The following is a 15,888-nucleotide window of genomic DNA, read 5'->3' as shown; positions in this document are numbered from 1 at the left end:
AAATAACTGATAATAAAGCAAATAACCAAAGGCCACCAAAAAATCTGACAAAAAAATAATTTGGGCAGAAACGGGTTAACAAGATAAACCAACAACACACAATATGACTTAGATATTAATGAACATTACTAACATTTCAAAGTATAACTAATAAATGTGACTTACTAATATACTAAAACCCCTTGTTCACAGCTGTGATTAACATCAAGGCAACCACAATAATCGAAATAACAATGCGCAAAATTATAACAAGTGCGGAAAAGGTTATCAGTTATCAGAGGAGAAAAAAAAACAAAAAAAACACTTGGCATTGGCATTCGTGTTTGGTCATGTCTTAATTGCCTATGTTCTGTTTTCGTGTTCAGAAGTCATGACAAAAGTTGTGAAACCATGAGGGGAACATAACCTTACATTTGTTTCATCTTATGCGATTTAGTAGTGCAGTTGGAAAGGAACAGTTTTATATCTTAGGATTATTTATTTCAAATCTGAAACTATGGATGTTGTTGCAGAAGCCATTGAGAAAGCTGCTAAAAACAGTGATAGATACAGATCAATACAAGTTGAAAAACTCATCGAATTGGAGTATGATTTAGGTACTCTATTAGCTTCTGATACAAATGAATTAAATACGAAGGGAATCAGGTAAGTTTTAAGCCTCATTAACTTCTTATTTTTTTTTCAAAATAAATTATTGTAAATTATTGAAGTTTAGTTTTCTATGAAATCCTGGTTTTTGGCATTTGTTGAGTTTAGGGACAATCTAGACTGCAGTATAACCAGCCAGCATCACAATCAAATCATTGATTTACTAAACTACAAGGTATCAATTTAAAATATCGTGGCCATGGAACCCCTAATTCAATTCAAATTTTACAATTTTGTAGTTGGTATTTATTTACAATACTGTGACCATGGAAAATGGACTTTTTTTCATGGGTTGGGCATTTATAGCCTGGTATTATTATCACAGGTGCATATAAACTGGGGGGAAAGAATATTATTGTATTATACTAATGCCTTTCGGGCATTATTGTGTTAAGGAGCAGGGGCATCACGTGATCTGGGATTCGACTTTGGCAAGCTCGAGTTAATTTTTTTTCTAAAAGAGCAAGCAGTGCGCAGCACTGCGCAGTGGGCAGGCATCGTTGACAGGATTAACGTACTAGTCACTATAATTTCAGTAACTTATCACTTACCTTAATGTTCAGGTGGGGAATTGCTTCCACGTAAGATAACGAACATCCAACACAAAGGTGTGCCATTACCACTACTGAACTAGGAGGTTAAGAATAGACACGGAGGAACAAAATAGTTCAAAATGGCGTCCCTTCTTTATTTGAGAGAGCCGCGGAGTAATACCAAACTGTCAAATAAGGAGGTTAAGAATAGAAATGGAAGAACAAAATAGTTCAAAATGGCGTCCCTTCTTTATTTGAGAGAGCCGCGGAGTAATACCACACTGTCAAATATGGATAGGCCTAGTGTTGCCAGAGGTACTGTCAAAAACAGAGTTTTCAGAAAATTTCAAAAAATCGTAACTCCTTTGATTTTCGTTGCCGACGAATTTTTTTTCACTATTTTTTCAGGAAAAATTGTAGTTTTCAGGAAAAAAAATGAACATACCTTTCCATGGTCACGGTATTGTAAATAAATACCAACTACAAAATTGTAAAATTTGAATTGAATTAGGGGTAGGGTACGATAAGCGGACCTGGTTTTTTATATCGAAATTGGCAAACGATATTACTAAATCATAACCATCGATATAATCAATCGATACTGATTAATTATTTTTAACGATTAATTAAATAATCTATATGAATAGCTGTTAACACTTTGAAATAATACTCTTAATGTAGTATTTCAATTTTATATAACATTTGATTATTAAAAATGACGGTACTTTGGGATTATACCGACCACACCAGTATGAAGAACACAAAAATATAAATTTATAGAAACAAACATGATAGAACGAAGAAAAAACTCTTTAATTACAAACTTACAAGCATATCCAGGTATTGTGATTGGTATTGTTGTCGCTGTTATCTCATCTTTCTCGAGAATCCCGATTACAGCAGGCAGCGCGGCATCACATGATTATTTAAGTTTTTTGCACGGTACATAATTGCCTTTCCATTACAATTACAATTCAATTTATATTTCTGATCAGCCCCTCTAGAATTTGATATTTTACTGATAGGTACTATCTCGAGGGATGTTTTTCTTTCATTGACATCAGCGTGGGCTTCGGCAGCACCTTTGGCCGGAGGCACTCGCATTTTGGGTGGCGGAGTGTGATCAAAAATAAAAACAAGTTTTGAGTGTTTTTTTCAATAAAGAGTTTAGTTTTTGTTTGGTAATGTTTGTTTTTGTTGAATTTTTGCGTTTGGAGAAATGTAGGGGTAACACACGGAAGTACAACAAAGCAACGCACCAGCTGAACGGGCGGCGGGCGGTGAGACTCTGCAATCACGTTATCTACTAGACCGCTCGACTTTGACCTCTGTCTGAGGATGGGTTTGCGATAAGACAATTCCTGTTTTATATTGACGAAATATTGTTCTACGCTAATCTAGTAATCAGTAGAAGCAAAATGTCAAATAACGATTCATGTCTGGGTGTGGTCGGTATAATCCCAAAGTACCAAAATGACAGTCAATTTTAGAAAACTACGCGACATTGCTTTGGAAGATGATAAGACATGTACAACATGGAAATATTGCTCCATGCGTGAACAGTTGTTTCATTTTTTATGTTTTAGAACTTTATTATATCTCATTTCCACCCCGTCAAACCTTATATTGTTTTACTCCAATAAGTTAATAATGCGAAACTCGTGTTTTGCCGCTCCGGCCGTTAATGTGACAATAATTACCGAGAATTCTTTCCTCCATTTCACAAAAGCAGTAACTTATTAATATCAAGCTGGGCAAGTTATAAATATCGTTAGGTTTCTTTGATATCTAAGTCTAGGCCATAAGTTGTTTTGTAATGTTATTGTAAAATTTATGTTTTTAAAATTGTAATGTACGAAATTCTTCTTGTTACGGTAATTTATTTTAAGTCTTAATGTGTACAATTTTTACATACATCGAAGTTGGATAATAGCCTATATCGAATTGTTTGATAATAGCAAAAGTTAATATGATTTTATATCTTAAAAAAATAATAGTTAAATGATTAAAAGACTATTGGCTAACAAACTAAACAGTATAAGATTTAGTTACTTTTTACTATTTTGAAGGTTAAACATGTCTGACAGCTTGTGACACAAATAACACTTCGCTATTTTACTTGAGGCCATTAAAACTTAAATACCATACAAATGATAGTTTAAATTAATTTAGAAAGAAATTGTTATTCAGTACATTAAAAAGGCTGCTGCTGGTAATAATTAAGTGTAAATAACCATAATTAGAAAGTATGTGGTACCTTAGTATTATCCAGAGGTTATTTTTGGAACAGTTTTTATTACCAAGGACCTCCAACAATCAGATAGTTAGGTTAGGTGAGTTTACATTAGATTTTTTTAACCCTCCAACTGATAATAAGAAACTCCCAGAATGATGATGGGTTTTGTCTTTGTGCTGCAAATTATTTAGATATTTTTTAAAAGATATGCTAAATGCTAACTAATAAGTGTTATATATTAATCTTTTTGTTAAAAAAAATTTCTAATGATAAAATAGACAATATCTTTATTTGCATAATCTTGGAGATCAGCATGGCGTCACAACTGTTACAGAGAAATGAGCTCTGAAACCATTCTGCTGATTTCCCTACTATGCATATTGTTTGTAGCTTTTGTAGTAGGCAGTTGTGGCTGAGACGATCAAAGGCCTTGCTAAAATCCAGAAAAAGGCTGTTAACGATGCAGCCTTCCTCTAGTTTGTAGATGATGTATTCGACTAGTTGTATCAGCGCGGTTGCCGTCGATTTGCCTTTCAGGAATCCATGCTGCTGGTTGGTTAGCACATTGTTTTGGTCAAGATAGCTTGTGAGCTGTTTTAGAACAATTTTCTCCATGACTTTAAAGAAAGTTGAGATGAGCGAGATCGGTCGATAGCTGTTTATTTCATTGTTCGGGCCTTTAACATTTTTCATCGTATGCAGTTAACAGTTTTTTTTTTATTTACACATAAATTGAAACATGTGTATTGTTCATTTTTTAAAGTTTAACTTCTTGTAGCTTTCACATGACTTGTATTGTAAATGTACAAAATACTGTATACACATTTTTGTAGTAAACAAAGATTATAAAATACATACACTTATTTAAATCATAAAAAAGTTATTTTTCCAAACTTAAAGTATGTACTACTTCTTTTTTGTGCAGTACTCATCCATTGGTATTTGGTGAATTTTTTGGGCAAGAGGAATAACAGATAATGATGATTGGTGTCACTATAAATTTTGTTCATAACCAAACTCACATTCCACTGGTTCATAACCATCTAGACTACCTGACAACAAATCCGACAAAGATATATCATCATGCACTTTATTTGTCAATATATTACTTTCAGCTGAATGCCGTGGAGCCTTTGGAGTGATATCAGCTGATAACGGGTAACTTAAACGGGTTTCGTGTAATAATAGCGGAAAGTTGAACGACGGCTGTGCCGTCTTTATCAGTTTACAAGTGGTATTAATGAACGTCTGTGCCGTCAGTCATCAGTTGGAGGGTTAAATTATAATCAATGAATCCCGGGTAGGCTAGATTACTCTTGGATAGGTTGGTAGGATTGTCAGTCAGGTAATTAGGTTATGTGTGTTTGTATTAGTTTTATATTTATAAATCAACATTAAAAGCAATAAGTTATATATAAAAATTACTAATGCTGACTTAATTTTTACACACATAAACTTATATTACTATAATATGACTCACAGAGCTATAAATGTAAGGAGTGTAGCTTGGTTTGCTGCTTTAAAAAATTGTTGAACAAATTCAACAGCTTTATTTTTTCCATTAAATTGTAAACCATAAAGTAACGCTTTTCTTGTTTCCTGACAGAACATATAAATTGTATCTATAATGAAGTGATTCACAGTTTAATGAAAAAGACACATTGCACTTCTTGCATATCACTTCCGACCATATTACACTATAAAATCACAATCTGCCCATCATTCAGTTTATAAATAAAAACAACCGTAATATAATTAAATCTATGTGATTGGCACAAAATGTTTTCTATTTTTATTTCTAGAGCAGTTGGACCAGCCACAGTAAATGTATTTGATTTATTGGACATGGACACAGACTAAATTGCTTATTAAAAGGAAAAAAAACTGGATCAGTTAGTACTTAAGACATTCACTGCTGTGGCAAATTATTTGTTCAAGTAATTGTTGTAATTGTTCTTTTGGTACGTTATGAATATATAGATCTCGCTGCGTTAAGTAAATTCTGCACATTGTAGAACGTCATGAAGCACTAACAGAACACTCCAGAGTCTCTTCCAAACTGTTAGGCTGTCTGCTTCAAAGTTGCCAGTCAGGATTAAGGATTTGATTACTGTTGTTATAAATTTTACTTTGTTAGGGAATTAAATTAAATTGTGAATAAAATTTAAAAAAAAATTGATTACAAAAATTTAAAATGACCACAAAAATATATTTGGAGATGATTTGCACTTGAATAATATGATTATGGTTTTATTCCTTCATATATTGTCACATAGCAATGTTGATATGTACTTAATCTACAAATTCGATAACATTCTAGGATTTATTTGTAAATGTTGGTAAGACATATTATTTCAAAAATAAACTGGAATATAATTATGTGTATATAAATGCAGTTCTTCTAGGTAAACAGTATTAATTTAAACCTTTTTAGTGGTAGTAAGCCGTTCTAAAATTAATTTTTATATAATTTCAAACTCTGTATAGTATGCTGCATCTGATAACTCAATATCTACCTTTTTAGCACTGTTATATTCCAATACAAACTTTGGTTTGAAGACAGTTTGGTTTTTTTTTTTTTACCGGTATCAGTGATGGTTCTATTATAATCAAGAGTAGTTGCGACATACAAACAAAGTGAGATTAGTTGTCTGTGAAATGAAATCTGTAGATCTCATAGCGATCAAACAAGTTACCTTGGAAAAAATAAACTTTCTGGCAGTATAGATTATTTTTTATTCAGATAATTAGTAGCTGAAATATTGTAAATGCATATATAGAAAAAACCAAATATTTTATTCCTACATCCCTTGTAATGAGGCTCTGAGATCTCATACCGCAGTTAATATTAGTGTTGAACATAATAAAAAAATACAACACTGCAAATAATTCTCAAAAGATTAACTAGCAGCTGTTGTGTAATAATGAGATGTATGTGTGTAATGTCTGGTGTTGAACTTTATCATATACACTTCAAATTTTAACTGGAGATTAATTGACTATGCCAACATAACAGACTTAATCTTTACATCAATATAATTAAAACATGATTATATACACCGGGTGTCCCATGAAGAGGTTTTAACGTTTGATTTTATATTACTTGCCCATTTATGCAACAAACATTTTCAAAGTATACAATTCATTAAATAGGTTTTAAAAATATTCTGTACAAATTTCAGCTCTCTAGCAATTAATTGTGGATAAAGTGTGGCATTTTGAAAAATCATTCTTCATAAACAGTAAAAAAATCAGTATTTTTGGTTACGTACAATTATTTATTGTCATATTCTAGACAAATAAAGCATTTCAATCAGAACATTAAAATATAGTCTATTAAAAAACCTAAAATTAAAGTCCACAATCATTTGAACTATAATCCATCCATAGTGACTCACTGATAACAGCGCTTACAAATGAATCGTAAGCTCTTACAAAGAAATTCTGTGGTATCCAGAGAAGTAGTTCCTCTTAAATTGATTGTTTAAATTCTTCATCATTATTGAACCTTCAAGTCTAAACTTGTTCCTTTAGGTAACCCCATAGAAAGAAATCATACACAGTTAAATCTGGGGATCGGAGTGGCCAATCTAAAAAATCACTTCCAATCATGACCAATCCAACGGCCAAGAAGGTTGTCATTTAGTAATAGCTTGACAGGATTTGCGGAATCAGGAGGAGCACCATCTTGTTGGAAGATTGCTTAATCCATTTCTGGAACCGTAAAATGAGGCAAGACTTAAAAACCTGTTCATACCTATTTCCAGTCATTGTACTGTCTCAAATATCGCAAGATAGCTGATAGCCCCATTACAACTGACAGCTGCCCAAACAGTAATTCCTGTTGATTTGAGTAGAGTCTGTTCAAGAATGTGTGGATTATCAGTGTTGTAATAATTGCAATTATGCCTATTTACAATACCATTGCAGTAGAAAGTGGACTCGTATGAAAAAACTATTTGAGTACGCTAATTAGGATCTAGCTCATGAAATTCAATGATACGAGAATAAAATTCCTTTCTCCTGTCCGGTTTATCTTCAAGAAGATTATTGACTTGGTGACTTTTGTAAAGTCTATTTTGTTTTTCTTATTCTCTGTACTTAAGATTTTGGAACACCAGTTTCAAGTTCAACCTTTCTTCGTGATTTCGGTTTACCTGGAGAGTGGAGCATTGATGCGCATACTAGTACTGCTCTTTCCTCATTTGGTCCTCTAGAGTACTTTTTTACGATACTTCCAATTTCTAACAAAAGATTTTCCACTTATTTATTGTTGGATTGCTCAACTCCTAGGTAGGCAACCTGAAATTGTCTAATTGCTTTTGTAATGTTGCCAAAAGCAATTGCCCACGCCACAACACTTAACTTTTTGTTCAACATTAAAAGCCATTTCTCGAACTTCAGTATCAGTAAAACTGTAATGGAGGAGGTTAGGTTATGTTTTTATAGCACAAGCAATATTTTTCAATCAAACAGCTGTTTTCAACAATGAGCGTTATTAAACAGCTGTTTTTTAAAACTGCAACGCAGTAATCAAATCAGTTAATTCAAGAAATGAATTTTTATAGGATGCAAAATGGTAAATTTTTCAATATGTCATAATTTTGTTTCTACAATTGTTAGGGAGCTTTATTTTTTTTTTTTAACCTACTTTATTAGTTGTGTAGAGTTTGAAAATGTTCAGTGCATACATGGGCAAGTAATATAAAATCAAATTTTTAAACCTCTTCGTGGGGCATTCTGTGTATACAGTCTAGATTTGTCTGGTGAGTTCACATTGAAAAATTTTAAATTTTTGAAAATATTATAGGAGTGATAAGGAGAAGTATCTTATGTCGCTGGCTAGAGACAACACACAACTGCTCTTCAATAAGCTCTGGGAGCTGCCGACAGAGACAGTGGAAGATGCAGTGGTGGTGCGATTACCAACGCCCAGGTACGTTCTTCCTCGAGAAAAACCAGTTCCTAAGCCCAAACCACTCACCAAGTGGCAGAAATTCGCAAAGGAAAAGGGCATAAAGAAGACTAAGAAGGCAAAACTGACTTGGGATGATGTTTTGAAGGTATGTAGCCTACTTAATATTAAAAACATAATGGCAATAACATTTCCCATTGTAAATTAAACCAATATAAAATATAGGCCTATCAACTCTTACAATAATTACTTCTCTTATCAAGTGGACACTAAAAATTTATGATTTTATTGAGTAGCTTTTATTAGAAAAATGGGAATTTTTTTGTATTAAACTTGGATAAGCGAGAGATGCAATTGGTTTCACTATTAAAAATACATTTTGTCTTTTCTATTAAGTTAGTCATTAATTTAACAAAGATTTTGTTGGTTTGAGAATATATTGAACATTTTTCATCACATTTTGTTTCTATGTTATAGTTTCTGTGAACTGATATTTTAAAATGGCTGTCATTTAACCCGTTAAGTCCCGGGTTGTAGCAGTACAGGTACCCCCACTGACCTGGGAATTTCCTGGCACTTGATTGTTATTGTGCATTACAGTTATTATTTGCTCCTGGAATATTTATTCTACCTATAAGATTTATTTAGATTATATTTATGTTAATGTTATTGACGTTTCTGTATATATATTTACATAATTTTATTATATATATATATTGGTTCATCGAGATAGTCTAGATCATAGCTGAAGTCTGCATCATGAAATAGCTTGTTAAAATTGAATCATCACATCTGTCACAACTGAAAATATCCACTTCACTTTCTTTGTCACTATTAGATAAACTCACTAAAATCATGGCACAATAATTCATTGATATTTTTATCGAATAACTCACACTTTCTTCGAAGCCATATTTGTGTTTACAAACAACAGCTGCTGGCTGAAATGCCTTGACATTTGGAGTAAAAACAGGCTGCCAAGTATCGTGCAAATCGAAATAGACCTTAAGAGAAAGCCAGTATTCTGCTGTGAATCTCAGTATATTTGAACGTTATTTAATTTAGCGAGGTGTGTCCAAGGAATTGTGTTTCGTCTTAACTAATAGTGTGAATTCATAAAGTAGAAATAGTTATTGTATTTAATGAAAATAATGTTCTGACAATTTAGATGTTAAAATGGAGAATCCTCAGAGATCTGTTTAGACCCCTCCTTATTATCACTTTCAACAATAACAAGAAAAACTGCTATAATAAAACAGATTTATACTTTCTCGTGTACAATGCGTCTTTCTTATTCATCAAATCAGCTTGGTAAGAAGTTGATACTTTCATTGAGTTAAATTCCTTACTTCAGTGGCTTGTTGCAAACGGTTTGGTTTTTAACACCAGAAAAATGCATGTTTCAACTTCAAACTTACACCACCTGTTTAACGATACAGTGCAACCTCATTAAGTCGGACCCCTTTATGTCAGATCTCCAGATAACCCAAATTAGGTCAGGAAAATTTTAAATTAGTTTTTTGTTGTCCGCCCAGACTGCCGAGCGTGGGATGGCTGTTTATTATTGGACTGTTCGTAGAATTCAATTAGTCAGAAGGACAGATGACATCTTGTGGGAAAGGGGGGAATAGCGTGCTTGTTCAGTTCAGGCCACCACTCACTACTGTGTACGTGTCCCGATTCATTTCACTGAAATGTTGTGTCAGTTTAGTTTATGTGTGTTTATAACGCTAGCCTTTCTTTTCTCTGTTCTGTATGTACAGTTGTTGCGTAGTAAATTTCTGTTTTTAAACAATGGCAACATAATGCAAATATTTTGTAACAATGGAAAAATTTTACAAAGCTCAAAGCTTTATGACAAATTGAAAAAGGTGAGCCATTAAAATTAATTGCAGCTGATTATGAAGTTGGAAATTCTACCATAATGGCTTGTCGCAATGCGTCAGACAACCATAAAATTCTGCTACTTTTAATAGGAAAATAAAAAAACCCAGAGCACTGAAAAATGTAAATCGTGACTCTACCAATAATGTACTGATCCAAAAAGAGTGCGTAGATGGACAACGTGATTTTTGAAGACTGGTTTTTTTTTTAGTGTTTTGTTTCCGGTGTTACGAAATATTTAAAGTAGCCTGTCAAAGCTGTCCTGCTTATTGATAATGCCCCTACAGACCTGGCTGCTGAATCACTTGTCAAAGGGATCATCACAGTTAAATATTTACCGCCTAATGTAACTGCACTGATTCAGCCAATAGACCAAGGCGTTTTAGAAACCATCAAAGCGTATATAGGCGACATATGTTAGGGTAGCTAATTGAAGGGGAAGAACAGTGCGTGGTGGACATTCTTAAATCATTTAATGTCAAAACAATTTTGAGTCATGGGAATAAGTTGGTAGAAGCATGTTCATAACATAGTCATGGAAGAAGCAATGGTCTAATGTGTATGACTTGCCGGAGAACCAGATTAAAGCCGTGGGGAGAGAAACTGACAACAAAGTGCAGTCTCAGGAGTTATTAGGAATGTTTAAAAACTTCGATCTTTGATTTAAATTTTTTGTAAGTTAATCGAGATTTCTACAGTGTATTCAGTTCAGACACATGCAAACATTCCCAGTTTCCCATCATAACACTTCATTTTTTCAAAAATATACAATTGTATAAAATTATTCAACTCTCTGTCAGCATTTTTGACGGTAGAACTATCTTTGCACTCTTTCACCTGTTTGATAAAATAATTTGCCTTTAACAAAACATTTTACCATTTTGTCCATAATTAATTAATGATCCAATATAATTAATTTAAATACAGTGTTGTGTTTTGTTTTCAGAACATGTTTAATTTACACATGAAATAATGTATATTAGGAACTTACTAGAGTATTGTACATTGACCGTTGCAAATGCAAGATATTGTTTTGTAGCAATAAAGAGAGTTGATGTGATTTGTACCAGATCAGCATTTTCAGAAATGCCTAATTTACTGATATATTATTTTTGTATTTATTTTTAGAAATGGGTGCCGCTGTATGGTTACAAGAAAGCATCTGCACAGAGAGACAAAGACTGGGTCCTGGAAGTGCCCCAGAATGCTGATCCGTTTGTGGACAGGTTTGCTGATAAGTCAACGCTCAAGAAGGAAAAGGTAGCTAAAAATGAGTACCAACGCCTGAGGAACATAGCAGTTGCAAAGAAGATAAAGATACCTAGAGTGGGAGTTCTGCCAGCGGAGAAACCTGGGACTGATCAAGTGAGTCATTGTTCCTTGTGTGGTTTCAATAGATACATCATCCCTTACCCTAACCTGGGAACAGATATCTACAAAAATATTCGTAGTCAATGAATGGCAATAGGAGAAATCTCCTATGTCCTCACCATACCCCATGTCACTGCAATAGGCCTATATAACCTGTGTTCTCATAATAGGGATACCGTCAGAAACCTTTCTTAAAAAATACTTGTAGTGATTTTTATGCCAGGGTTCCATGACAAACATTTCTTAGGAGCATAAAAAAATCTAATTCTGATTCTAAAAATAATTATACTATTGCTATGATCCTGATGAATTTAAAACATTTGAAGACTAGTTGGTCAGAGCCCTGAGGTTACAGAATCAATTTCTTAGGGATGTTGAATAAATAAGTTTACAAAAATATGTTACATTAAATTTAATAGTCATTGAAATGAATGTTAAGTTTTTTTTTTTTAATTGTGAGCACCTTAAAAGTGACACTTTGTATCAAGTATGCAAAATGACCTTCATGGACAAGGTAGAGAATGATGCTGCTTATTTCAAACTTTGCAAGATTTTGTATTGTGTCTGTAAGCAGTTTCAGAAAACACTTATATTATTACAATAAGATGGTCACAATTTAATTGAAAATGAGCACAGAAATTATATCCACACTCCTTCCTTTTGCTTGCTAGTATAGAAATTGCTTAAACTGCTAGTACTACATTGATTGTTCATCTCGTAACAGTCCAGTGTAGTCATATAGAAACAGTAGTAATCACAGTATTTACATACTTGTGTAGTGCTCTCACTTCAAAATCTGGCCTACGAAGAGTACCAAATCACAATAAAATATTTAGTAAAAATATTAAATTGTGATGAAAGTGTCAACTTCTATGTACTCGATTGTCCAGACTTATTGTTCTCTTAAAAAAACTTAAACTGTATACTAGCTCTAGTTCAGTTATTAAGGCCTACAATGCTCTTTTTCATACCCACCTTCAGTATGGTACCCTTCTCTGGGGGAATTCTAGTTATGCTGCTGATGTCTTTCTGTGCCAAAAGAAAGCTTTACGCGTTATTTTTAATGAAAAGCCTACTGATTCATGTAAGCCTGTCTTTGTAGAACGTGGTATTCTTACACTTCCTTGTATCTTTGTTCTACAAAGCCTTATGTATGTAAAAGAGAATCTTGATGTATTTAATGTGAGAGGCCTAACTCATGATTATAATACGAGAAATAGAGATCTAATTGATTTAAAACATGTTAGGCTAAGTAAAACCCAGCGTACATATCTTTTTACTGGCGTAAAGCTGTTAAATAAATTACCATTGAGACATTTCCTGTAAACATTTTAAGACAGTTATGTTAAAATGGCTCAAAGAAAAGGCTTTTTACTCTGTTGACAAAATGTTACATTGTAGTATGGACAATTTATGTTTTTAGACTTCTGACCTGTACTTTACCGTATGCAATCTAGTACGTAAGCATAAGCCTAGGAATTATGTGCTTTGTAGTCTGTAGGTTTATTGTATTTCTACAGACAAAGGTACACCTTTGACACTGTCAATACATTGTATATGTGGGATGACAATAAACATCTTGATTCTTGATTCTAAACTTTCTCAGCCATATAAAAGTAGAGACATTTTAACAAAAACTTTTTTAAATTGCTCAGCTTGTCCAAAATCAGATATAGAAACATATAAAATTAAAGTTTTAGCACTATACTGTTTTTTTATTTTTTATTTGAATAAAGTAAGAGAGTAAAAGAGAAGAATACTTTGAATTTGAATTAAAGTCGAGTAAGTACCATTCAGGAATTGAAAACACCATAATTAAAATTCCATTTTTAATTTTTTAATTGAAGTACTGTAGAAACATATTAATAGACTAGAAAATGTTTAAAAAGAAACACCTCTAAACTTCTTTCATGTGTGTTCGTGACTGAATGATCATTTATGCCCATAGTTAAGGACAGCTGCTAATGTGGCAAGAGTTTCTACAGCCTCCATAGGAAAGTTCCAGCCTCGGTTACCTCGGGAGAAGTCTTTGGTTTCTGCTGACAGAGCCTTGCCTGGAGTTAGGAAGAGGAAGCTTCCACATATGGTAAACTTTTTTGAATATTGTTTAAATTCTGGTTCTTTAAATGTTTCTTTCTTTTAACAATGTATGAAAAAGTTTCATTATCCCTTCATGTATATTATTTTAACTGTCTTTTGGACTTACATTCTCCATAAATTAAATTTTATTTGTGATTGTTTACAGAGACCAACTGAGGAAAAAAAATCTAACATGAATATAATAGACTCAATTCTTAACAAGAGGCCCAAACTTGATGTGGAGAAAGCGGTGAATAAACAAATCTTCCGGGAACAACAAGAGTAAGTGTGCACTAGATTCATGTATGAAACAATTTCTACCCAAAATCTGTTATAAAAAAAACCTAAGAGTCTAAAAAAGAATATACTAGTTTTCAGCAGAAATATTCGTTTTAGGAACTCCCAAGACATAAATTGGTATTTGATTTGCTGTAACCAAACGAAGACACTATTTATGGCATGTAGTTTGAGTTGCCAAAATAGCACAAACTGGATCTCTGTAAAACTTGCTAAAAGATTTCATTTAAATTTTTGCAGGAAACAGCTGTAACTGGCATCTAGGTTGGTTTAATACAAGACAAAATGTATTAGTTCAAAAATTGGTTATCGTAAGGAATTAATATTTTGACTAGTAATTCTGCAACAAGTACCACCTGGTGAAATCCCAATAGCCACATGTGAAGCGCTATGGCGCTAAAGGATTCATAATAATGTTTCGTGATAAATAATCTCTCGCTTAAATATGTATACAATCTAGTAAAGTGGATAAGAAACACTTTCAAGTAGTTTCCATCGTTACCACTATATTGCAGTTGCTCTTTTGTTTATTTCTTTTTAGTTCAAATTTAACGCCATATGACAGTGTTCAATCAGTTATTCCAAGCAGCTGATTCTGTCTCTGTTTGTGTACAATTCTTTTGCTATATTATTAGATATAATTATGTTGTAATCTCATTTTTACTTTGCAGTTTGACCTGATAGTTTGTAATTTTTTTGGTTTACCATGAGTAGATAAATGTGTCTGTTAGTGCAATTAATGATTGTGTGAATGTAGTTAGTGCAGTTATTGAATTTGTAAAATGGCAATAGAAAACTTCCCGACAAAATTTTAGCTGAGATTTTAATGAACGATGAAAGTGACTCTGACAGCTGGATAAAAACTCAATTTTTAGAGCACTCTTACAGAGAAAAAAAAACCCACTAGGCAAAGGGTTAATGAAGTATAATATTTTAAAGAAGTAAATGAAATTGGTTCTCTTAAGAAGAATTACATTCTCAAATCCCTCTTGAGAAAGATGTGTTACTTAGTTCGAGGCACGCTGTATATATTAGTCTGTCAAAGCAATTAAGGCTAGTGTTCCTTTTTAACATGAACTAAACAAAAATAAATATACTGATTTACAACAGTCGATAAAATTTCCTTTGCAAAATAAACTTACATTATTGTTGTACACTTCATTTGATTGAGACATTACACCAGTAGAGTATTCCATACAATAAACAGTTATGGAAGGAACCAACTGACAAGAATAAAATGACGTGATAGACAAATTAGAACCAAAGTCAATGTTCAGATAAATTATAGTTGTTATATTTTTGGTTTAGGCTGTGTTCAGAAAGATTTGTTTACCACATACCAACAAAATTTGAATAGTTACATAATGTCCTGTAAACATAACTTGATTCATAACAAAACATTCATATATAAAATAATTATTATAGAAACAGTTTGCCTTTAATTAATATTGTTTATTTTCAGAGCATCTTCAGAGAAAAAGAAAACTCAAGGAAAGGGGAAGAAAAGGTCTACATTTGGAAATAAGAAAGGAAAAGGTGCGGGAAAACGACCAGGAGCTAAACCCGCAGCTGGGAAAGGAAAGAGAAACAAAGTAGGAGGGAGAAAAAGGAGATGATAAAAAAAAAATAAATTTGGTTTTTATTACATTGTGTTTATATATTTCCCATTTCATTCTATACATGAACTATTTTAATGTAATGTAATATTTTTATTTATTGAATCTAAAATTAGTCAGATGCTGGCATTCTTAGTATTAGTTATAGTCTAAAAATGTATAAACAAGAAAAATATTTAGCAGGAAATAAGTGTCTATATATCCCTTGAGACCCAGGTGTCACAATTGTAACATTTCTTTTGATCAAATAGCCAAACAAGCAGGGGAGCGGTCAGACCTGCCTCACATGATAGTGACTCTTTTGAACTG

At 32.8% G+C, this 15,888-nt stretch overlaps 1 protein-coding gene across 1 annotated transcript; it reads left to right on the top strand.

Annotated features, from left to right (window-relative positions):
• Positions 1-350: 350 nt before the first annotated feature.
• On the top strand, positions 351-15,608 carry LOC124354046 (ribosome biogenesis regulatory protein homolog). The gene is made up of 6 exons (XM_046804208.1): positions 351-645; positions 8,228-8,480; positions 11,345-11,581; positions 13,536-13,673; positions 13,833-13,948; positions 15,426-15,608. Exons 1-6 carry the CDS (start codon positions 497-499, stop codon positions 15,577-15,579), a joined length of 1,047 nt encoding a protein of 348 aa, XP_046660164.1. The 5' UTR covers positions 351-496; the 3' UTR covers positions 15,580-15,608.
• Positions 15,609-15,888: the final 280 nt, after the last annotated feature.

The sequence above is a fragment of the Homalodisca vitripennis genome, chromosome 2 (genome assembly GCF_021130785.1).
Source record: "Homalodisca vitripennis isolate AUS2020 chromosome 2, UT_GWSS_2.1, whole genome shotgun sequence".
NCBI lineage: Eukaryota > Metazoa > Arthropoda > Insecta > Hemiptera > Cicadellidae > Homalodisca > Homalodisca vitripennis.
Note: the sequence above shows the minus strand (reverse complement) of the source record. Positions and strands in the feature narration are given on the sequence as shown.